This window comes from Haliaeetus leucocephalus, unplaced genomic scaffold (genome assembly GCF_000737465.1).
Source record: "Haliaeetus leucocephalus isolate CR32 unplaced genomic scaffold, Haliaeetus_leucocephalus-4.0 Scaffold284, whole genome shotgun sequence".
NCBI classification, from domain to species: Eukaryota; Metazoa; Chordata; class Aves; order Accipitriformes; family Accipitridae; genus Haliaeetus; species Haliaeetus leucocephalus.
The window spans coordinates 7,883,431-7,907,311 of record NW_010972720.1 but is presented as its reverse complement, the minus strand read 5'-3'; the positions used below and the strand labels follow the sequence as shown (position 1 = coordinate 7,907,311).

Below are 23,881 nucleotides of genomic sequence, written 5' to 3'. Positions count from 1 at the left end.
CTGAAGGTTTCCAGCAGATATGTAAGAAATACAAACAAATTCACTATAGCTTGACACATGCTATTGGCAAAGGCACCTATTTTTTTCCTAACTGCATGACATAAAATCTTCAGAACAAAAAGCTGTCCATCACTCTGTGATATCCTTTCACATATCTACTAGCCCTGGGAATATGAGACATTTTTCTTCAGAGGCTGTCGTTCACCATATACCATCCACCAGCAATTTAGCAGTAAGAGAAAGAAAGGAAGCAAAAGAGTTGGTCCTAGTGTGATTAAGGGATCTCCAAATGCCTCCTCATTCCTTTTGGTTTTGGAGCATCTGTGCCCTGGAAGCAGAGCTCATCTTCTAGAGCTAACATGGTTTCCACTACTTGTGCCTCAAACTGTGGGAAGAAGAAGGGGAGAAGAAATCAGAGAACAGAGAAGGAAACAGAAGAATGAAAAAAAGCCAGCATCTTTTTGGAAAATATCCATTAATTTACTGTCTGTGGAAGTGATACATCTTCAGTATCTTCTGCTGGCTCAGGTCAGGCTGGACATGACCATGCTGCAGCTCTCTTAAGATTACTGGAAGCCCAGAATTTGTTACAGCTCTGTTCTTGTGAATGCCACCATTCTTTTGAAAATAGAAGTTTTGCTTTTCTGACCTTTTAGCAAAATCTACAAGAAACAAAGCTGGCTGTACTAAATGTTAGGTTTTTTAAATTAAGCTCTCAATCCAGCCTAGTAATCATGAGATTTTTAAAAAATAATCCCTTTGCTCAGAAAATGAACTCTGAAAACTAGGTGAAGTTCCACAGCAAGCAGTGGCCTTACAGTATAGCAAGGCAAAGCACCATCCATCAGCAAACAGTACACAGTGTCTAACAGACAATTAAAATAAGCACTTAAGCAGCAATTTTTCTGAAACATATCTTCCAGAGTGAGGGATAGCTCTCCATCATCCACTTCTCTGGTATTCTGTGTGAGTTTTTTCCACATAGAATTTCAGTTTATTTCTGCATACAAAGTTCTACTTAGAAAGGGAAATATTTCTGCTTTCTGTAAAAAGCACTATTTTATTTTCTTTAACCTTTGCCAGGAAAACCAAAGAGTTGAGATTAATATGGTTTTTTACCCTTGAATTTGCTTCAAAGTTTTGTTCAGAACTTTATATAAGTGGATCTATTGGGGTGCTTTTATTCACTCTTAAACACACTTGAGTGCAAATAAATAAATTCCATTTGCAGAATAGTTAACTTTACAAGGAAACAGGTTATGCCTGATTTGTTAATTTTGGAGACTGCATCATAATGAATTAGTATGTTGAAACTTAAAAAGATACTATGTTGAAATGTGAAAAATAGGTCTATTCAAGTCCCATTGAAGTTTTTTGTAATCATGCTATTTTTTCTGAATTTCATTTAAACAATTCTGAAGCAGTTGACTACAGCAACATTTTAAATAGCCAACAGCTAATATTTTAATTCTATTGCTTCTCAGAATTTTCTTCCAGAAAAGCATTGCTTCAAAATCACTGCACTCTAGTTGCTTTTTCTTGGGATGAAGTAACTAAAATAATAAAATGCAGCAATTACTGCTAATGGAAATTTTCAGGTGTCTTCCTTGAAGGGCTTGATTGTGTGCAATAATAATGAGTGTGAGAAATATAAAATACAAGATGTATTCATGGTGGTTTGAGAATTTCATTAGACTTCTGTCATTGGCTTTTGGGGGGATTGGGATTGCCTCTTTCTTTTATGAAGATTAATAGTCTCAGTGAGCAAGGTGCTGTAAGGAACACTAAAAGATCACTGTATAGTAACTGATATTCTCAGTGAATCTTTTTATGTATGAATGATAGGTATATCACATTAAAAAATCCTAATGCACTCATTTAATACTATAAACCATAGTCCAAATACTCTATATTTGTACAACTAACTGAAGTTGCTTTGAGGTTGATTTGTAATTTGAACTCATGGATAGCATGATTTTAAAATCTTAAATCTTGGACTAACTATAATGAAATTTACATTAAAATTTAAATTTTCATTATGAAATAGAGGCAGCAGTGATTTCTAATAATCTTCCCTATTTATGAAACCACAAATGCATGGCAATCCATGCTTCTTTTCCATAATATGACTAAGATTATTTACAGCCTTGTACGGCCCACATTTGTTCAATAGTCATCATTACATGTCTACATATGGATATAGCTATTCAGCTGTATCAATTATTGTTTGTAAATTCATTAGAAAGCACACCGATACAAGTAATACATAGAGATCAAAATCTTACAAACTGTATGTACATATTCACAGAAAACAATGTCAGCATGTTAAATACAATAAACTACCACGCTGAGCTTTAGCTCCTGTATGCATTTGTGATAGGGAGATGAAGAAAAAACTGCTCCATTTCCCTCCTGCCCCAGGGAACTCCGTTTTATTATTGCTCACTCAGATATAGGCAGAACAGGGAGGAGAGCTTCATTGTCACAAAAAATGTTAATTTCTGTATGTTAAATGTTAGTTATCTATATGAAGACAGCAATGGAAATATAGTAATAAATCAAAAAAGTGATTTTTCTTAACTGTATACTGTTAGGTACAACAGCATATGTAACACTGAGAATGCAGATGTCCACAGAGTGATTATAAACACATAATACATAGATATTGGAAAAGAGGAATATGGGAAAAAGTTCAAAAAAGGAGGAATACAAATGCTAGGCAAGAGTATAGTTTCATAGGACAAAAAGGAATTATAAAGTTGCACAATGAGGCAGGGGCAAAATCCAATCCTAAGTCTGCCATTTAGTGCTGGTCCCAATTGAAATTGTAAATAACTGATCAGCTACATTTCCTTCTAGAGATGTGGTAAGGGGTAGATTCTCTGACTTGTATCAAAAAAAAAATAATATATTTAGAGCACTTTGTCAGATTTATGTGAAGGTGCTCAAATTTTTCTACCTTTTTTTTTCTTCTTTTTGTCTAATACAAATAAAACTAAGAGCTTTGTATGGAACATGGAGCTACAGTGTTAGTTCCATGAAAATTTATGCATTAGAACAGATTAAAGAAACCAAGCCAACCACTGCAAATTGGCACAAAATACTGGACTCTGGTGTGTCCTTTGTCTGTGGAACAATCAAATTCTCTCTTTGGTAGAGGGAAATAGTAAGAAGCTAACATCTGATTCCTGTCTTCACATTAACTGCTTGATTAATAAGACCTGAACCTCAGTTAGGCCTGCCTAAAGATACCGAACAACTAACATCCCAACCGCTTTCTTATTTCTTTTCCAAATAGGTCTTGGAGCAAAAGAGTAGTGTGTCCTATAGGATAGGATTTACTAAAAGGGAACGGTAACTAAAGAACAATGCCATATTATTTTTCCCTTTAATGTCTGTAATTTAAATTTAATGTATTTATTCCAGAAGAACATATTCCTTAGTGGCAAAATATTTTCTCCCTAGGCTAGAACTCTCATTCTCTTCCAATGTTTTTTTCATTTGTCTCCATATCCAGTCATATGAAGGAGTTTTGCCATGTTGTCACTTTTAGCATCTATTTTATCGCCTGTTCTTCCCAGTTTAGGGACTTGTTCAGCAGTGTGGACCAAGTTCTTATTCTGAGCAATGCTTGCTTGTCAGTGTTATTGTCTCCAAGCTGGCCTGATGTTCAGACAATTAATCATCAGAAGAAAGGTTTGGCGACCAATCTGAGGTAGATACTTTGTCAGCACTGCTGGACCTGCTCCTGCTTTGTACATCTACTGACTTTTATGTATCTACTGAAAATCTCATATAACTAAGTTTCTTCTTATCCTGGAAGAAAAAGGTTGAATATGTATGTTCATTTGTTTGACTTGGTAGTGTGGCATAGCTTTTTAATTCCATGCAGACTTAAAAGAGACATTTTCAGGAACTGTCTTGAAGATGAAAAGTTTAATTACTGTTCTTCTCTCCCTTAAGTCTTACTAAAGGTATGTGTTTCGTTTTTTTCTCACTGTGTGCTACGTTCTGTTACTAAAGGCATATCTGGGTGAGGTTGATGACTCTCTCCTTCAGAAGCAGCTGAGCAGGGTCAATAAAAGCAAGCACTGGCCAAGAGGAAGACCAAGCATGGGAAGGGATCAAGAAGAAGGGAGCTTGCAGCTCCAGCAGGGACTGAGATGGGTGAGAAGAACAGAAACAGATCAGGCCTAAGAAATGGGGAGAAGAGGACCACAGGAGATCATCAAAGTGCTTGAACTGACTGAAATCAGTCCTGGAAGAAAGGATCTGTCTTGAAAGTATAAAAGAGGCAGGGAGAAACTGGTTTATTTTTATTCTTCTCTGTCTTAAATGGTTTTCTTCGTTGAGCTCACTGTAAAGATAAGGTTAATTGATCTATTTTAAAGCTCTGACCAGCTCAACATCCTGCCACACCATATTTACAGGACACTTGACATTGTTAATAAAATATACCTAAAAATATCATACAGAACTGACACTGTCCTATCCAGATTTTGGAGTGTATAAAAAAAAAAATCCCCTTGGACTTTCCTAAAATATGAATTCAAGTCTATCAGGAAATTAATATAATGACAGCAAGTACTACTATCACCCATTAGTGGTTACAGCTGACACACACAATTTCAATAGAAGAGTTTGAAGGAGTTTTTTTACATGTTACCAAAACAGTTCTGCATCATGGACTGACTAGTTTTTCTTCACACAAATGAAGGCTGTTAGTCTAGGTTTACATATTTTTTGAAAGAGCGAAGAATTTTCAGATCTTTTGGGGAAGCCCTTCTGCTGTTACTTTACAAGATACATTAATCTGCTAAAGCAGACATTTTTGTGCTTTTACATGGGAACAGCTAAAGTAGCTCTCTGAGGAGCTCAAGCTGTCTTTCACTTTCAAAACTGTTGAAGGAATCTTTTCACCTACAAAGCTAAATACAGATATTTCTGAAACTAACTTAAGAAAATCTAGGAGGCTTTAGCTAAGATATGGAAGACAGGCTTTCCCCCCTTTTTTTAGCATTCAGTCACCTGTAGAACATTTTACAAGGATAATGTTTAAAAAAATGAGGTGATTATGCCCTAATAGACCAATGTAAAGAAAAACAAAGGGACCATTCAGTGCTGTCTGAAGCTAAGGCTGCCTTACCATTTGCTCACCGCTCTATCCTTTTTGTAATAAACTTTATGTCAGGTTTTGCAACACAATATAAATACACTGTATCTTTGACATACACTGATTGTGCAGAACCTCTTCTTTCTGGCATCCTTTCAGCCTAGGGATTTTTTTTTTAATATTCATTGAGACAGTTATCCCACATTTCTTTGCGTGCCTTCTTTATCTTTAGTTTTCTAAGTAGAAGTGTTGACTTCTGGTTTGTTAAATTTTGTTAAATAATGAAGTATGTTGGCACACTAAAAACCTGTACCTAAAAAAAGATGAAGAACTCAGGAGTAAGGTTCAGAAGGAGAACAGGCAAAGTTTTTACTGAATATTTAAAAGGATACTATCTTTAGCTGTCTATATTTAGCTTTCCAGCTAGCTGAAAAGCTTTTTTTGTAAGAATCTCCTAACATTTAAACAAAGATAGAAAAGAGTATAAGAGAAAAAATTAGGCATTAAAAAAGCAAAGGAGCTCCAACAGCCAAGATATCATATACATAATACTATGAGACTAAGATTATATTGGTGGTATAGTTTTCCAAATCTATTTTATTTTCACACAGAGAAAGGGTTCACATTTTTTACATTCGAGGTGTTAAGCTTGATTTTGCAAATTGTGTTTGGATTCTCAGGGTGAGCATTTAGGATATTTATGAGTCATAACAAAAATCAATGGGTACAAATACTTCGGATGAGATATCATAACACAACTTCTAAATGCTACCATACTGAAATTACCATAATACAAAATCCAATAATTTTGACAGCAAGTATTGGTTTCAGCAATTCATTTCATTGTACTGGACAGGTTAAGTAACAACCCTGACTGATAAGTTCTGAAGACATATGTAGGTACTGAAAGTCAACAGCATTTTTATATTTCTTTCCTATGAGCTAGTGCCATAGCCTTCATTGTACTTCAACTACATTCATTGATAAACAGACAGTTTAGACTTAAACAATAGAAAAATAAATACTTTCTGAAAAATTCCACACCACTGTTCATGAAAGAAACACCCAGAGAACAGGCAAGTAACTAAAACAAGGTGGAGAGGAATAATAGTTCAATAATAAAATTATGAGATATATTCAATACACAGAGCCACTTATTGACTCACTTACACTACTTCAACTTGTCTGAAGTCAGTGGAGTTAGCTAAATCATTATTTTAGCCAATTGCTTCTATTCAAAAGCCTGCTTCTAAGAATGCAAATTTATCAGCATGCTAAATCACATCTCCATGTAAGTGAGCTCTTAGTAAAGAACTTCATTTAATGCTGTTAAGATAAAAGACACAAATCCAAACCCCATTTCATTTCTAATAAGCATTAAATATAAAAGTGATGTATTTGCTAATTAACTAACCAAGAGGATATTGAAAAATTTTGGAGTTGTATGTCAATATTTACTAAAGAGAAGGAAGATCCTTTAAGAGGTTGACCTCACTTACTTAAGCCCATCAGGGAATGTTGTGGAAATACCTGAAGTCTTCTATGATGTCAAAGGACAATCATACCTGACTATTTCTCTTACTAGTTTCAGTCAAATAATTATTGCTTGGAAATTTTATTCTGTGCTGTGTGAAAAATCCCATCATGCAGGGGAAAAAAAAAAAAAAGCAACAAGCAATAAATGAATTCCCCTCCTGACTGTAACTTCTAGAGCCTGGTCAAACTAGAGCCAACATTTGTGGAAATTTTATTATTCCGACTGATGGCAAAAAAACCCAGATTATTTAGTTAAGATTAAAGTGTGGATATATTCACTAACTACAAGTATAACAGTATATCCAAGCCAAGAGTCCTGTTTCCATATTCTGTCATAAGCAGTTAACTATCGGATGACCCATAGGTTACAATGCCTAAATGGGGGACATTCCAAACATTTTGTAGTATGAAAAGCTTAGGTAGGATTATAGTTCTTTTTCTAAATATTATATTTAAAATTATTTAAACAATTTTAATGTTTTTAAACATCATCATGAATCCTGTTGCAGAATAACTAGCTGATGTACACGTGCATCAGTACTTCTTATATCATTGTATACTGTAAAGGTATAGGCATGAATTTAGGATAGCTTCATTATTTGCCTGCAGTGAAGTCGCGGTGTATATTTTAGGCTTCCCAGAAGAAATACTGAAAAAAACCCCTCATGCCTTTATCTGTCTGAAGAATTTAAGGAATAATGACTTAAGAATACTTTTTAAAGTTCTATAAATTCTTTATAGTCAGTTTGTCCCTGTTATTTCATCTGTTCTGCCAGCTGCTTTTGTAATGAAGAAACTAAATTGTACAAAGATAAGAATCCTGAGAAGCCTTAAAATAAATGAAAATATTTTTATGGTCATTCAAATATCTTAAATATTAAAGTTTATCTTAAGATCTCTATAGACTATTGCTACTAGCGATGGGGATAGCATTAGAAAACTGAGAAACTGTTTTCTCCAAATCCATTTTAGTTCTTAGAGCACTAGAAATTAGATCTTTAGGAGGAAAAAAAAAGTTCAGGTGTAGAGGAGTTATATATTTCCCCAAACTTTTTGATACAAATTAAAATACAGATTTTACTTAAGGTAGTGCAATATCTTCATTCCTTCTCCTCTAACATAAAATTTCAGCTGTAGCCTGAGGTTTTATCAGCAAGCTGTTTTAAAATGCACATCTAATATAAGCAAACAAACATTGTTTCTGAGTCAATTATTCTATACAGGTGCTAAAATGTGATAATTAACTACCTGTATGAGTCAGGGCAATAATGAATAAACTTCCTGCTTCCTTGTTTTCTTATAAATCTGTCCTGTGTCATATATCTAAATCCATGTTATTTTAAATAATACAAAGGGGGAAAATAAACTAATGCTTCTAAGCTTTTGACACACTTGCATTGTCAAGGCTATCATTTTAATTGCTTGCTGCAGCAATCCCAAATAGATTTCTCACACCGACATGCTCTAAGAAAGTTGTCTGAAACCTAAATTGCTGCTTTGTCATATTTTGAAATTGCTTGACACTCAGTGTAACCAGTTTAGGTTTAATTTGTATTTCTTACCATGTTTTCACACCAGTGTGGCAGGTGCAGAACTCTGCAGTTGGTGTGGGCGCTCACCAAATTACAAAGGCGCATGCTAAGAAAGCGGTTCTCCTGGCAGGCTGTGGATATACACAGGCACAGGAGGATAGTGTAGGTGTTCCAGTGTTGGACTAGAACAGTCTATTCTGGTCCAATAGCTGGAGTAAATTTCTCAGCATTTATAAAACTTTTCACAGAGGAAAGGAACTACAGATCATGGAGTCTTCACTCTCTTAATCCAGAGCTGTTGTTTTCCCATTTCCTTTTTATAAAGAGGAATAGATAAAAATTAGAGGAGACAGGTATTAAGATCCTTGGCATTGCTGCCATGTATATACAAGTTCCACTTCTTTGTCCTTTTGGTTTCCAGTGCTAAATGCATTTCTGATGCTATAGAAGAGCAAGATCTCTTGATACCATCAGTTACTTTCATCAACAAAACCCACTAATACTTCAATTAAAATGGCACTTATTCTAGTGAATTCCCCATGATACTTGATACCATTTCACTTGTCCCCCTGTGGTCTGGGACCATTCGACTTCTGGATTGTTGCTGTAGCACAATAGGGAAAATGAAGAAATGAAAGGGAGGCAGGAAGAACTGGAGGCAGCTGGGTCTCTGATAATGACACAATGGAGTACCCCCTAAAAATCATCAAACTGCTGAGGTGGGAGTGTAATATGATTATCTTCTCTGTCTTCTCACCTTTTTTAAGGAACTTGGGACAAAGAAACAGGAAAGGAAGGGAAAGAAGGGAGGAAAAAGGCTTCTGTCAGAAATGTAAAAGATTGGGGTTGTAAGGTGGTAAGGAGAGAAAAGATGTGGTGATGGAATAAATGAGAGAAGGAAGAAAAAGAATAGAGAAATAAAGAACGGACAGAGGAAGGGAGAGTAAATACACATGTGTTTAACTATATGTAAGTGATATTTTCTATAATGCTATTTTCCAGTTTCCTGGCAGATGTCCTACCATTGCTGATTTTAGGAGAAAGAGCTAGGAAGACTGTTTTAAGAACTCATTTCATTAGCTTTGCTGTCCACCGTGGACTCTGCAGTTAAATGTGGGATTGGCTGAATGACCACCTATACTGTTATTAGTCATAACAGAAAGAAAAGTCATAATTTTGTACTCCTGAGAGTTTGTTTAACTTCTTTTTCTTCCCATGAATAATTCTATGGACAAATTCAGCCACAAAATCCTGTTACATAAAACTGACTTTCAAAGAGATTCAGGAAAGGGATTTCATGTTTGCAATATTATATACACTACGCTGTCAGTTATGTGATTGAACCTTCACTCTCCTGTTTTCTCCTACTTGTTTTCTCAAAATACGTATTAGAACTTGGAAGGGAATAGGCTGTATCTTCCCATTTTCTAGCACTGATGCTAACTGATATATGAGATTTTGTACAAATACCAAACATAATTATATTTCATAAGCATCTGTCTCTGCCTTTTCCTGCTTTTTCCCTTTTGTTTGTTTTACTTTCTGAACTGTATTATTAGTTTTATTTATCTGAGCTGTGATATTACTGTGATGGTACCATTTTTGTCCTTCCATTTTTTTTCAGTCTCTAATGCAAATACAGTTGAAGGGGGAAAAAGTACTCTTACACTGATTCTCCTGCGATGCGGTTCAGTAGCGTGATCCTCTGACATCAGCAGTATTGTTATTCTAATTGGTTTCATACAGCTTGCTGAACTGTGATGACAACCTTAGTGTTCTGTAACATCTAGGCAATACCTTGTTGCAAAACAGGCTGTTCCACAGGATTTTTTTTTCCTCCCAAATGAATCATAGAAATTAGAGATAGAAAAGATCAAATCAGAAGTGGTAATATAATTCCCTTCTGTAAAAGTGGATAAGTTACTCAGGCAAATCTATTTGGTCTCTGAAATATTGTCATCATGGTAGAAGGGGCTGATGTTCAGAGGGAATGTATGTCCTGACCTTGAAAACACACCAGCCCAGTGAACTGTAGAAAGAACAGTCGAGGCAGATACCAGAGCCAAAACTAGGGTCACAGAACTCGAGACATCCACCACTACATCTGCCTGCTCTGGTTTCTAACTTCCACCTGCAAGACAGCAGGGTTTGGTGATTCACTTCAATGTCATTACAAGCCTTCTTGATATTTTATGTTATGACTTAGTTCATCCTTGGCTGGGTGGACAAAAAGAAACTAAGTTAAGAATGACTTAAACAGAATTCCATGTGACCGGATTAGTTGCCATGGCTTCACATTTTGGTGAAAAACATCCATAGAACTGAAAAAACACATATTTAAAAACTGAATGGGGCACAGAACTACAGCAATATTCATTCTGAGTATTAGGAAATACGCATATGGGACTTCAAACTTTTGTCAAACAGCAACTAAAATGTTTATTTTATCACCATCTACTGCAGATTTGTCAATGAAGCATTTAAAAAACTGAATTGTTCAGTTTCAGGACTACTTATTTAACAAAAGTCACTTTCATCTATTATTTCTATATTATAAAACTACAAAACTGTATGACAGTGCCAGTTCAATACAATCTTGTTACCAAAATAAATACATATTATCTAGTTATTACTCTGATAAAATTTTAGAGGTTTCCATAAAAGAACAGAAGTCTTGTTCAATTTGCTGCTCCTCCTAAAGCAAAATATCTTGGACATGAACCTACTATGTAGAGTCTCAAAGCAAAATATTTCATGGCACTGCATAATGTAACAGAAAGAAGAGTGTATCGTGAGGTTCACTGGTGGCTCTGACTGCTATTATTTAAAGTCCTTTTTAAAACTGCACTTCTTAAAAATCCTTAAAAAAGACCCAAACCCATGCCACCTCTAGATTTTTAACTTTAGATCCACAAAAGGTCTTCAGTCAAATCCTGCTTACTGCTACATCAGGTGCCTAAATGTACAGTGGTAGTCTAGGCCTTTTCTTCACTGCTGTTTTTCCCGGGTGCTTTACATTTCATGTCATATAAATTCATCCAGTGGATAGCACTGCCCTTCTTGGCATACCCAGAAATACCTCAGTCTTGCCAGTATTGAGATATTCAATATCCCATGCACTACTAAATCTACTGCCTAGTACAAACTAAGTACTCCTATCATGTGAGAGGTCCAGTACAAGAGACATTTCAAAGCAGCCCTGCCATGTCATACAAAACTGCCAGGGGCAAGGTACATCCCCACCCCTGTAGCACTCATCCAGCATATGGATTCAATTCCTTTCTTTGCCTGACAGTAAAACTCACATCACTTTCCTCTCATGACTGAACCACCAAGAATAGCGCTGCCAAATATTTTTAGACTTTAAGGAGAGCAGTAGCTGTCTCACTCGCATGTGTGCCATGGGACTGCAGAAAAAGATGATAGGTGCTAAAGTAACAGCAAACTGTATGCCATTTGGCATATCTGCAAAACTACTTAATCACATCTAAATACCATTTGGCTACAGTCAGCTTGGACCTGACACCAAAATCCTCCATTGCTTTATTCTGAGTATTATATAATTCCTCACTGCCATTTTCTGCCAATTACTCTTTCATGCATCTAATTTTCTTGGCCAGAAGATGGCATAGGCATTTCAAATTAAATTGTTGCTCCAGCTTCACTGGAAGTTTCTGTATGATAATTAGTATAATCTAAATACATATAACATTTTCTTTTCAGGGTGCATCAGTATGATCTTTCATTTATGCTGTGCTGATTATGTCAATTTTTCCTCAACTTGCAGCACACTGGAATAAAGTATTACAGTATGGATTATTCTGATAACATGGTCTTTAACAAATCTATTCTTCCATATCTCTCCAATATACTGTTATGTAGTTCTCCAGCTGTCCAGACCCGTAAGATTCAGCACCCTGAATTTCTATCAACTGCAGTTAAAAGTTGAGGTTACTTAGGTCATTGCAGTATCAGAACTTGTCTGTGACACTCAGAATCTCTACATTAGTAAGATTATAAATGAGTTCAAACCGTAAATATTTAATACTCTCTCCTCAGTGCTAACAAGCTACCTGCCTGACATCATTACAGCTGTAGGCAATTACTGTGTCTGTAATTACACAGCTGGTTTCATTACTGTCCCAACTAGATGACAGCGGGTCTGAAAATCTCTTCTATTATGTCACAGAAGTATACATTTGAATGAGGCTTTAAGAAAATCGCTAAATAATACAAGGGGGGGGGTGTTCAGCTTAAAAGGAAAGAGAAAGGTTTTCCTACATTTGCTTAAAGCTAAAAGGTTCATTGTGGGCTTTAAGCCATTCAAATTTCCCTGCATCACCACCTGCAGCATCAGGGTTAATTTGCTAATGTGAAGCAAAACCCACAGGCCCATCACGCTATTCAAATTTAATGTGCACGTGGACTTCTTGATTCAGGCCAGGTTTATAAATAGTGCCTTTATTTTAAAAATAGACTTTTCAGATCTAGGGGAGTTGATATTATGATCTGTAAAGTGAATGAAGCTCCCAGGAGTAACTGGAGCTTATGCAATATTTATTCCTACATTTTTGCTTAGCTGCTTTCTGCTGTTTTGATGCTGAGCTGCAAGGACTGTTAGTTTCTTAAGCCTTTCAGATCTTTCTTCAGTGAAGCTGGGACTGTATGCATGCTTGCTTGTCTAGGTAACCTTACTTGGCTTTGGGATTTTGCCTAAAAAACAGTGGTCATTGACCCCACTTACAGGTATTTTCATTTAATAATTTTTATTGCACAGGACCTCTGTGGAATCCCAAACTGTGCTGCCAGGTACAGCAATTTTCCGATATTAAATTGATCCCAGAAAGATTATGGACAGGTCTTTTTCGTGAAATGTTATGACTGGTTAAGATCCCAGGGAGAAGGGTTACTGAGCCTGTAGAGCTAAGCTTTGTCTCCAGATACATGAACAAGGTTATTTTATTAAATTTGCATTAGGCACTCACAAAAACAGCTTTCACTCCTTGATTTTGTAGTTTTTTGTGATGTTTTACAAGTGAAATACTGGTGCTAATGCAACAACATTCAGTGCAAAAATGTTCATGGAATATGAAACAAATCTGGTGTTAATATTTGTCATTGAGACACCATTTTGTGCATGGAAACAGCCATGAGAGAAGCAGAGGTCTAACAAAATGCCTTTCTAAGGAAGAAGTTCAGCTCTTAGTGGCAAAATGAAGCATATCATATTGAACATTATGCTTAGCATTCTAATTTTGCTTTCTTTATAAACTAGCCCATTGCCTTATTTCATGTGATGTCTTGTATTCTAGAATCAGAGACTTATTCACTCCTACCATTCAGCTGTGAAGGGGAGTTACTAGTTTTCTAAACCAGATGTTTTGCCAGCTATCTATCAATGCTGCCACTTTTGCTAGATGTAAATGTGTCAGTATGATGCTGTGCTCAGTTATAACTATGAGGTACTACATTTAAATTTTCTACTACTGCAGGTATTCAGTGGCGTGCACCTAATCTTAGTCTTGTTTTCAGCCGGCAGCATAAAACCCCAGATTAACATTCTGAGCAAGGGCTGGATTAATGAGAAACATTTCAAAATGCCAAAAAAAAATCTGTAACCTATCCTTGAAGAAAATCAGTAGAAGTATTAGAGTGATCAGAAATCAGTGCTTTAAAATGTAAATAAAAACTTTGGTGCCATTAAATATATAAAAACTGTGGACATAAGCATCTTGGCAATATGGTTTTTGAATACATCACAACTTATAGAAAACGTGATCTAAATTTATAGCAAAGCATCCTGTTAATTAAGCCTAGTAATGAAACAATCAGAAATTACTGTTAGCATATCTGGCAATATCTGACGGGTGATAAAAAAACAGTAGATAAGAATGGCATGGACCTGGAAGTTAGAAATTAAGTATGATCTTGTAACTGGTCCAACACTGTAAATGTTTACACTATCCTCTTTCCTTAAAAATATACTTAAGTAAACGTTAGAGGTCTGAGTCGATGGCCACTGAAACAACAGCTTCGTATGTGAGTTCAATGATAGCTGCATGTACTGTTTAGACTTACCTAAAAGCAAAAGCATCTCCAGTTAGCATAAAAGCTTTAAATCCCTCTTAGCTAAATTTGGTGCAACCTGAAGCGCTAATGCATAAACAGGAAACGTAATGTTATATACTTTAAAATCTAGCAACATGATGAAAATACGATGGTGTCTGGAAAGCATTTGTTGTAAGAAGCCAATACATTATCTACACAGGAAATAATTTGAAATAGGTGCATAAAAATAGTAACGTAGCAACAAGTATTAAAAGCTGCAGAAATATCTTGGAATAAAAGGAGGAGAAATAGTAGCCTTACCAATGTTGCCAGCAAAATTACATCTCTAAAATTCATTCAGATTTCCTTAGTACCAAAAAACTAGCTGGAGTCCTTAATACTTTAAAACACTCTTATTTTGTTCCATAGATAAGCTGTTTCCCTTTTTTACAATATATTTTTTTTCCCAGGCTAGAAGTTTTACAAGAGTTAAAATACTTCAAAGTCTCAGCACTTGAGGAAAGAGCTCTGTAGACCACATCTCTCAGTTCTCCTAAAATTGCAGAAAGAATTAGTCCTTTTTGATGTGCTGGCAAAGTGCTCAGCCCTCCAGTCAAAGTCTATGGGAAGCATTCAGCACCACTTAGACTAAGTAACTGTAATTTTTTTCCATTGATATTCTGCACTTATTTAAGTTGCTAGAAATTTCTGGAAACTTTCTAATTCCCAAAAACTTCAGGACATACTTAGCACTAAATCTAGGGAATGACAACCCACATAGTAATTTGTATGTTATGCAGATACAAGTTGCTACTGATACAACTACATCATGTAGTTCTTAGATACTCTATATATTCATTTTGACATCATGACAATTAATCCCATAAGCATTGTTTTTTTATAATCTGTCAGGGTCACAGATTTTACACTCAGTTTATGTTGTATTTTGTTCTTGGAAAAGTCAAATTTTCTAGGAGAGCGCTTGTTTTTTTTCTGTTGCTTTAATGCAGTTTTTTATTCAGCAGGTAGGTCTGAGGTTGCTATGTGTTTGCTGAGTAGAAAGGCATCTTTTTCCATAAGGGTGGTGAAAATATTTAATGGAACATTGCTTTAGACAGCATCTAAAAGCATAGCCTGCTAAAGCTGGTTACCTTAAGAAAGAAGATTATCTTTCTTCCCACATACATCCGTAGCACAACATCTGCTTAAATTTATTAAAGCTTATTTGACTTATGTCAAAGTCAAGAAATTCAACCTCTACCTTCTTGGTTCAGCCAACTGGTATTAATGCACAGTAATGCATTCTTTCGTTACATAAATCACATTTTTTCACAGCAATGTGATCTCACTCTCTAATGAGAATGAATACTTTTTGTTCAAGGAAGAGTTATAAGATTTTGATTTTGTGGCTTTTTTAAAGGGTTCGATATGGAGCGTCAGTCTTTGTTTACAGCATTCTATTCAAACCCAACTCTGAAGATAAAAATTATTTTTTTCTTGTATCTTTTTTTAAGGTACGCACCTCTATAATACCAAGTGTTCCACAAACATGAGTTTAATTTCACAATATACCATTAAATATATGGGAATTTCATAAAATAGTAATAATTTCCTCTAATGGTGGGTGCCTAAATCTAAGATCATATTTTTAAATGTATATTATATAACATATGAAAGCTCAACATCATTTCAGATCTGCCTTCAGAGTCTGAAACAATGACCCTCAAAATATACAACAAACATACTAATCCCAAATACATTTTTACTTGAATTTTCTATTCTATCTTAATGACAAAGTTTCTGTGCTCACAAGGAAAATGTATCTGAACTCAAGTTTGAAGATAACCCTTCCTGAAAGGCAGGTTAAAAGTCCTCTCTGCAAGCAGGTAGCTGGTTTCCAGGCAGTTTCTAGCCCAATGCTTTGGTCATCCAGCTGACATGCTAACCGTGAGCTGCCAGCCTGGGACTTGGTTTCCAAGCTCATGATTTTTTTAAAAAGACAAGCTCCCACCCAGGATATCCTGCTAGCCTCCAATTTCCATATGAAACAGCTTGTATTTCCAAGACTTTCAGTTTGTCGCTCTATAGCAGCCTACTGAGAAGATAAGCTGGGACAACCATGGTGCATCAGTTTATGGAAGCCTGAAATTTGGCTGATTCAGAGATAGAGCTCCTACTCTTCCCAGACTCAGTTGTCTCCAAAGCACGACACTGCTAAAACTATTCAGAGAAAATATACCACCTGTCTTCTTTCAACAAAGGGAACAGCCATCCACACTTTTAACTTTGTTCTTATAGCTGAATCTTTTGGCTCAAGAGGGTAAATAATGGTAATATTAGCGATATTAATGGAGAGCACCAGAAGAAGTTTCAGTGGATGGCAGAGAGGGAAGCTTGGGATGGGCAGTCTCCAGCTAAGCAGAAAATTTATAACCAAATATAAATAGGATTATTTTAAGTATTAGGTTTAAATAAGTGTCCTGGTTCTTTGTCCCATCTGGAGTTTATATGGTGCCGTTTCATCAAGCCTGCAGTATTCTGGGCAGGGAAAAAAAACCTGCCAACAGCAACTTTTCATTCACTTTCCACTTCTTGAGTCAGAAGATAAACACAGAGGCCTGAGTTTCATATAGTCTCTTTATCCATTCTTGTATAGCTCACCACTATGTCAAGGGTAAATTCTGAAAGCAATGGGTTTTTTCCCTTGTCTTCTTTTGCTTAAAGGAGCTCTGCTGTTTGTGCTGAAATGATCTGGAATTCTGCCAAAGCCTTCAGGATAAGCATATTTCAGTCTGGCAGTGAATTCCCAGGCAAAAGAAGAAAACACTACAGACACTATCAAGTGAAAGTTATCTATAAATGCAGATGCAAAATCTATGAAAACTAGTGTAGCAATCTTTTAACTGAGGCCATTTCTCTCAGCTTCTATTAGTATAAATATCAAATGTGGTACTTTGTGCATGTATCAAAATTTAAACAAAAGAGAGTAAGTAGCATCCTGAGCCAGATAATTTCTGTGTTTTTTCTGTAGATGTTTGCAGATTTAATATTTTTACCTGGCAATTTAAAGCATGAGATTAATGAGAAAATATGCATTTTAAGATGTTTGAGATAATATATTAATAAAATAGTTTTGAGAATCATAACAGCTAAAATGCCCTATTGGTTCATAAATACTTTTACCTTTTCTTTTAACCTATTTTTATCTATTTGTATTTTATCTACTCAAAATAAATGCATAAAACAGTCCACCAAACCCACTTTGGATTAATAATGAAATTCTACATCATCTAAAACTAGCAGTATATTTTCTTATAGGTTGCAATAGAAGCTCGTATTTCAACTTCAGTGTCTAATCTCAGAATTCCAAAATATAATCTCAGACGCACACACACCTATGTATACATGCATACACGTGCATTTAGAAATCTACACACATGTATATATACATATTTATAGCTTTCTGTAGATATGGACATGAATAACTAGACCAATACATGTAGTAGTTATTTTTAAAAAATTAATAAAAGCTATATCAATGTATCTTGTGACCTTCTTCTTAGAAACTGGAATGGTTCTGAGGCATTCAGATGAGTTATCATTTAAGCAACTAAAGAAAGAATATATAATTATGCTCAAAAGATTAATTCAAAACATCTAGTTATGATGGGTTCCATTGTCTTTGAAGAACAGAGAGGGGTTCTATCAAGAATTAACACAGTCTAAAATAATCTCCCTTTATTTTAATTAAAAGATGAACCAAGAGAATAGATCATTGCTTAATTTTCCAGTTTGGAGGCAGAGAAGAATTTGGCATCAATAGTGACTGGGAACTGTCTAGGTCACTGCCCGGCATCACGTCTTTTACTGAAGAGTATGTCTCTCATACTTAGGAAAGACAGCTAAGCCTCCTTTCAGCTAGACTCTTGAGAAGTTTAGTTAAGTGCTTGTCGTGGTTTAACCCCAGCCAGCAACTAAGCTAAGTAGCATGCAGCAGCCCACTCTCTTCCCCCCACAACCCAGTGGGAGAGAATCAGAAAAAAAGTAAAACTTGTGGGTTGAGATAAGAATGGTTTAATAGAACAGAAAGGAAGAAACTAATAATGATAATAACAATAATAAAATTATAATGATAATAATAAAAGAATTGGAATATACAAAACAAGTGATGCACAATGTGATTGCTCACCACCCACCGACTAACACCCAGTTAGTCCCCGAGCAGCGATCCCTTCCAGCCCCACTCCCCCCAGTTTATATACTAGATGTGACGTCCCATGGTATGGAATACCCTGTTGGGCACTTTGGGTCAGCTGCCCTGGCTGTGTCCCCTCCCAGCTTCTTGTGCCTCTCCAGCCTTCTTGTTGGCTGGGCATGAGAAGCTGAAAAATCCTTGACTTTAGACTGAACATTACTTAGCAACAACTGAAAACATCAGTGTGTTATTAACATTCTTCTCATACTGAACCCAAAGGGTAACACCATACCAGCTACTAGAAAGAAAATTAACTCTGTCCCAGCCAACACCAGGACAGTGCTAGCCAGCAGATTCAAAAAGGGTCACTTTAAAAGTCATGTTACAGTCATGAAAGCTGGAAATAGAAATGGGGAAAAAAAGATTTTCATTTCAGGAATGGAAAATTTCACGGATAATGTAAGGAAAAGAAATTAAATTAAATATGGAAGGTAAATGTGAGTTCTGATATGTATTAGTAATCGTATTATTTTGCTGATTTTTCAAGAGACTATCTATTTAAAACCAAAGCAAAGTTTAAAGTTATGAATTGTGAGTCTGTGTGATTGGAAGAATCCAAATAAATGAGATGATAAAAATATTAGGTCATGGTAATTAAACTCAAAGACAGTTTTCTTTTAAAAGGTGCATCTTTAAGTTAAGCTACTTCCTTTTTAGATTAAAAATGAGTGTCTTTTTTCTGATATATGACAATGGATTTTGATCTAGAAAGTAGAAACTAATTACATTTAAAGTGTTCCATTAAGGCTGCTCATTAATTTATTGAGAGCAGAAGTGACAGAAAAGAGCAAAAGAGAAACTAATACTTGCCTTTTTATATTTATTTTACAGGAAATGTGTTTGTTGTAAGCCTGGCAGTTGCAGACTTGGTTGTAGCAATCTACCCATATCCACTGGTCCTCACATCTGTATTTCACAACGGATGGAACCTGGGATACCTTCACTGCCAGATTAGTGGCTTCTTGATGGGCCTAAGTGTCATTGGATCTATCTTCAATATTACAGGCATCGCTATCAATCGGTACTGCTATATCTGTCACAGTCTCAAATATGACAAGCTGTACAGTGACAAGAATTCATTGTGCTATGTTGTTCTTATCTGGGTCCTAACATTTGTTGCTATTGTGCCCAACCTGTTTGTGGGATCACTACAATATGACCCCAGGATTTACTCATGTACATTTGCACAATCTGTGAGCTCAGCATATACAATAGCAGTTGTGTTTTTCCATTTCCTGCTTCCCATAGCCATAGTTACTTTCTGTTACTTGAGAATATGGATCCTCGTTATTCAGGTAAGGCGAAGGGTTAAACCAGATAACAACCCCAGGCTAAAACCACATGACTTCAGAAACTTTGTAACCATGTTTGTGGTATTTGTGCTGTTTGCAGTCTGCTGGGCTCCTTTGAACTTTATAGGCCTTGCTGTGGCTGTCAACCCAGAAACTGTAATCCCTAGGATTCCAGAGTGGTTGTTTGTATCCAGTTATTACATGGCATATTTCAACAGCTGCCTTAATGCTATCATATATGGACTCCTGAACCAGAACTTCAGAAGAGAATACAAGAGAATTATTGTCACTTTTTGTACAGCAAAAGTTTTTTTCCAGGATAGTTCTAATGATGTGGGAGACAGGATGAAAAGTAAACCTTCTCCATTGATTACAAACAACAATCAAGTGAAAGTGGACTCTGTCTGAAAATGGGAACCTTATTGTCGCTCAACAGCATCCGCATAAAGTATCTGTTTTATTAGACCTACTGTTAAATATTAAGGTGAAATATCTCTTCTACACTGAAAGCATTTGATCAAATTCCTTGCATGGTATTTGGGAACTGAAGTTACAGAGCCTTGACATACAGATCCTATCATACAAGGGTATAGCTCTCTTATAACAACACAGTGAGGGAATTACAAAATTATGCATGGATACTTTTTTTTTTTCCTTAAATGGAGATAAACAACTAGAAGGAGATTGAAATGAAAGTATCCACATTGTCTGTCTCAATAAAAGAAATCACAAAACTATTCCTACCAATTTCTGCCTGCTTCTTCTGGCCAGGTTATGCTCCTGATTCTCAAACCTCTGAGAACTTCTTTTAAAAGATTAAATCAGACCTTTATGCAAGATATTAGGAAATGTGAGGTGAGAAATCAAAGTAATTGAAAATTCATTAGGGTTGCTTTGCTCCTAACATGGACACGATTATTCATATTTTGGAGATTAAACCTTGCCAGCCCTCCTAGGAATGGCATTCTCAAATGAGTTCTCAATTTTAAAATAGCTTTTAGGAGGAGAAATATACGTGACTGATTATCTTCAAAGGTGCAAGGGCAGGAGGATAAACAGCAAGGAAAGAAGAGAGCCATGATTCATCAGCTCAAGCCATTTGGGCATGAAAATGTGTAGGAGGGTTGGGAAGAGAAATATAAACCATCATTCTTTCTGATAAGACAGTAATTCACAAAATCACGAAGTGCCCCAGAGGAGTTTCTGGGGAAACACCTCCTAGAAACACAAACGAGGAAGGACCGTTATTTCTCACTTGTAGTTCTAAACTTCTGTGAGAAGAAGATCAATGCATTTAAGAGGAACAGCGGGTGAGGATGACAGTTTTGTCTGGTTAGTGGAATCTTGACCTCATGAAAGCCTGCAAAATGAGAAATATTTACAGGATGAGCATTTAACATCTTTCTCAACTTGATCTCCTGATAATAGCCTGAGACTTAGGTTATTTTGTAATCTGCCACAGATAAGCTTTTTGAAATAATAATTAGGTGTTTACCACAATGATGAACGTAGTGTAATAACCTAGAACAATTAGACGCCTTTAAATAATGGAAAAGAGAAGATCCTACTTATGTCCCTGGTACAAGGAGGAACATGTAACTCTCAGGACAGGACCTGTTATGTGGACCTTCCACAGACAGCAGGCACCTCTTCAGTGAGGAGAAGCATACTGTGAAGTGAGGAAGGATAGCTAGACAGGCTGTCTCCTGCAACAGTGAAACTCTGTTTATAATGAAGTCCACCGGTGGAGAAAAGCAATTCACAACAATAGGATTCACCCTCAAATTGACCTTAAAAAGAAGGAGCATTTTGTTCTGGAAAGGTGCTCCAACTGTCATAGCTTTTAATGCTCAAGTGTTCACACCTACACTGATGTTCAAGTACACTGAGCTTTTCCAAGCCAATTCCAATCATTTCAACTGAACTAAGAGTTTCTGAAAAAACCATCAGACTTCTGTTAATCTATATTAAAACATGGACTTACCTAAACAGTTCCTTTAAATTATTACTTGCTGTACTGGAGATTTTCTTGAGCCTATATGTCTTAGAAACCAACAGTCACTCGATGTCATATAATTCCTTAGACTGCATACAAATCTAAGAGCATTTCATCTTTGTTGGATCATACATCAATGTACCCTTGACTTAATAATAAACTAAAAGGGAGTAGATTCATATTTACTTGAAACCCCCACTGACACTTTGTCAACTGACCAGTTTCTTTTACCTTAAAAATAGGTGCCTCATGTCAAGTTGACAACAGAACTAATGAACAACATTGTAAAACCCTGGAGATGAACTAGCAAGTCAATGCATTGCCGAGGTGCTTGACTCATCTTTGTTTACATCTGCCAGTCAGAACCACTGTGTAAATAACCAGCTCTCTTCTATTGTGGTATCATCATATGATGCAATATGCTACAACATGGCTAACAGCATAAAGTATATCACAGCTTTCTTCACTATGGTTTCATCCTTGGAGGATGCTTAGCTCTGTAATTTTATTGCTTTGTGTGTAGTGATTTCAGAATAGCAAGGGAGGCACCTTATAAGAAAAGAAGTTTTTCATGTAAGAAAAAACACTATTTAAAATCTTACAAAACTTGCCTTATTTAAAGCATATTTTCAATGAAAATAATGTCTTATAATGCATCTAATAAAGTAGCGTAAAGATAGTGTAAGTAGCTTAATCATTAGTAAATTTAGAATTTTCAGAGATCTTTCACTTGCCATTTCCAACAGAAAATGTACATTTATCATGTCTACATATTTATGAGCTGGTTCAAGATACTGTATCTAATATTGTGGGTTATCTGAGGAACTAAAGTCCCCTGTAATTCACAAGTGCTAAAATATATTTTTGATGATAATGAAAATGGTTTGCTATATGCAATAAAACATATTATACCAAAGTTATATATTTTATTGAATAGGCCTGTAATAAAAATGGAGAGCATTTTTCAGATCTGGTATTTTGAAATATTTGTATTAAATCTAAATCACAGAAGTGTGGATGTTGGTGATGTTATGAGCTGCTAAATATAGCAATAATTTTAAGAAATTAATCTCTTGTTCTTCTTTGGGGGAAGGGAAGAGTGTTAGTCTTTAGAATTTAGTTTAAATTGGTATGGATGAAAAATTTGGGCAATATCTGCTGGCCTCTTCAAATTAATTTTGCATTTACTGACATTCTGAAGTACATTTTAGGGAAGGTTTGCAAAACCACTCATTGCAAAAGTGAAAGAATAATGATGTTAAACTCTGCAGTAACTATTTCTTTTAATCAGATTCTATTGCTTCAAAGGAGTCAAAGTGATTAATGTAAGACAATCAGCAGCCTCGTCAGCTGCTCATTGACAACGAGCATGACAATGTAAGTCAGCACCGCACATGATCAGACTCTTTATGGTCAATATAAAAATGACTGATGAAAATAAGCATGATTTCTGTCCATTCTAAGGAGATGGAGTTAGAAACTTATCCAAAATTAGTTGCTTCTGTGCAAATGGATGAGCCATGACATGTTTTTTACATTCCAAGTAATTAAATTTTCCCCTGTATGAAAAGGTAGCATAGCACAAATGCATTATTTAGAGTTCTATCTGGAAGTTTTAGATAGTGTACTTGTCCTATAGCAGTCATCAGCCCTGGATGGATTTAATTCTAAAACATGAGTCCTAGCAGTCTACAACACCTGCAGGGACCCATCCCTTTCCTACTTCCTATCCATTTCTGGTCTGAGCCCCAATGAAGCCAAAGAACCTCTGTGAAGGAGCATGCAACACACTGAAGACTTATAGCCTAATTGACCCTGACCTTATCCTACAAGAATTTCTTTCATATATCACAATCTTGAATATGTTGATAATCTGAATATGATCTTATATCAACGCATCTTGAACCCTTACAGATAGATAGTTTTATTGGTGGTCAGCTTCACTGCAAACTTCACGTTAACAAGAAGTTTAGCTTTATTTCATATTTACCAGCAAAGAGAATATTAATGAATATGTTAATATCAATTAACAGGGTATTTATTATAGTTAAACTGTAACTGTATGCAACAATGTAATTTCATTTGGAATAGCTCACTTAAGAGTGCTTT

The 23,881-nt window shown here is 35.7% G+C and overlaps 1 protein-coding gene across 1 annotated transcript in view; it reads left to right on the top strand.

The window, feature by feature from the left end:
- Positions 1-20,192, top strand: part of MTNR1A (melatonin receptor 1A) — a 57,245-nt gene extending 37,053 nt beyond the window's left edge. The window contains exon 2 of the mRNA XM_010570031.1: positions 19,316-20,192. Coding sequence (XP_010568333.1) covers positions 19,316-20,184 — 869 coding nt within the window. The 3' untranslated portion in view covers positions 20,185-20,192. The remainder of the gene's footprint in view (positions 1-19,315) is intronic.
- Positions 20,193-23,881: the final 3,689 nt, after the last annotated feature.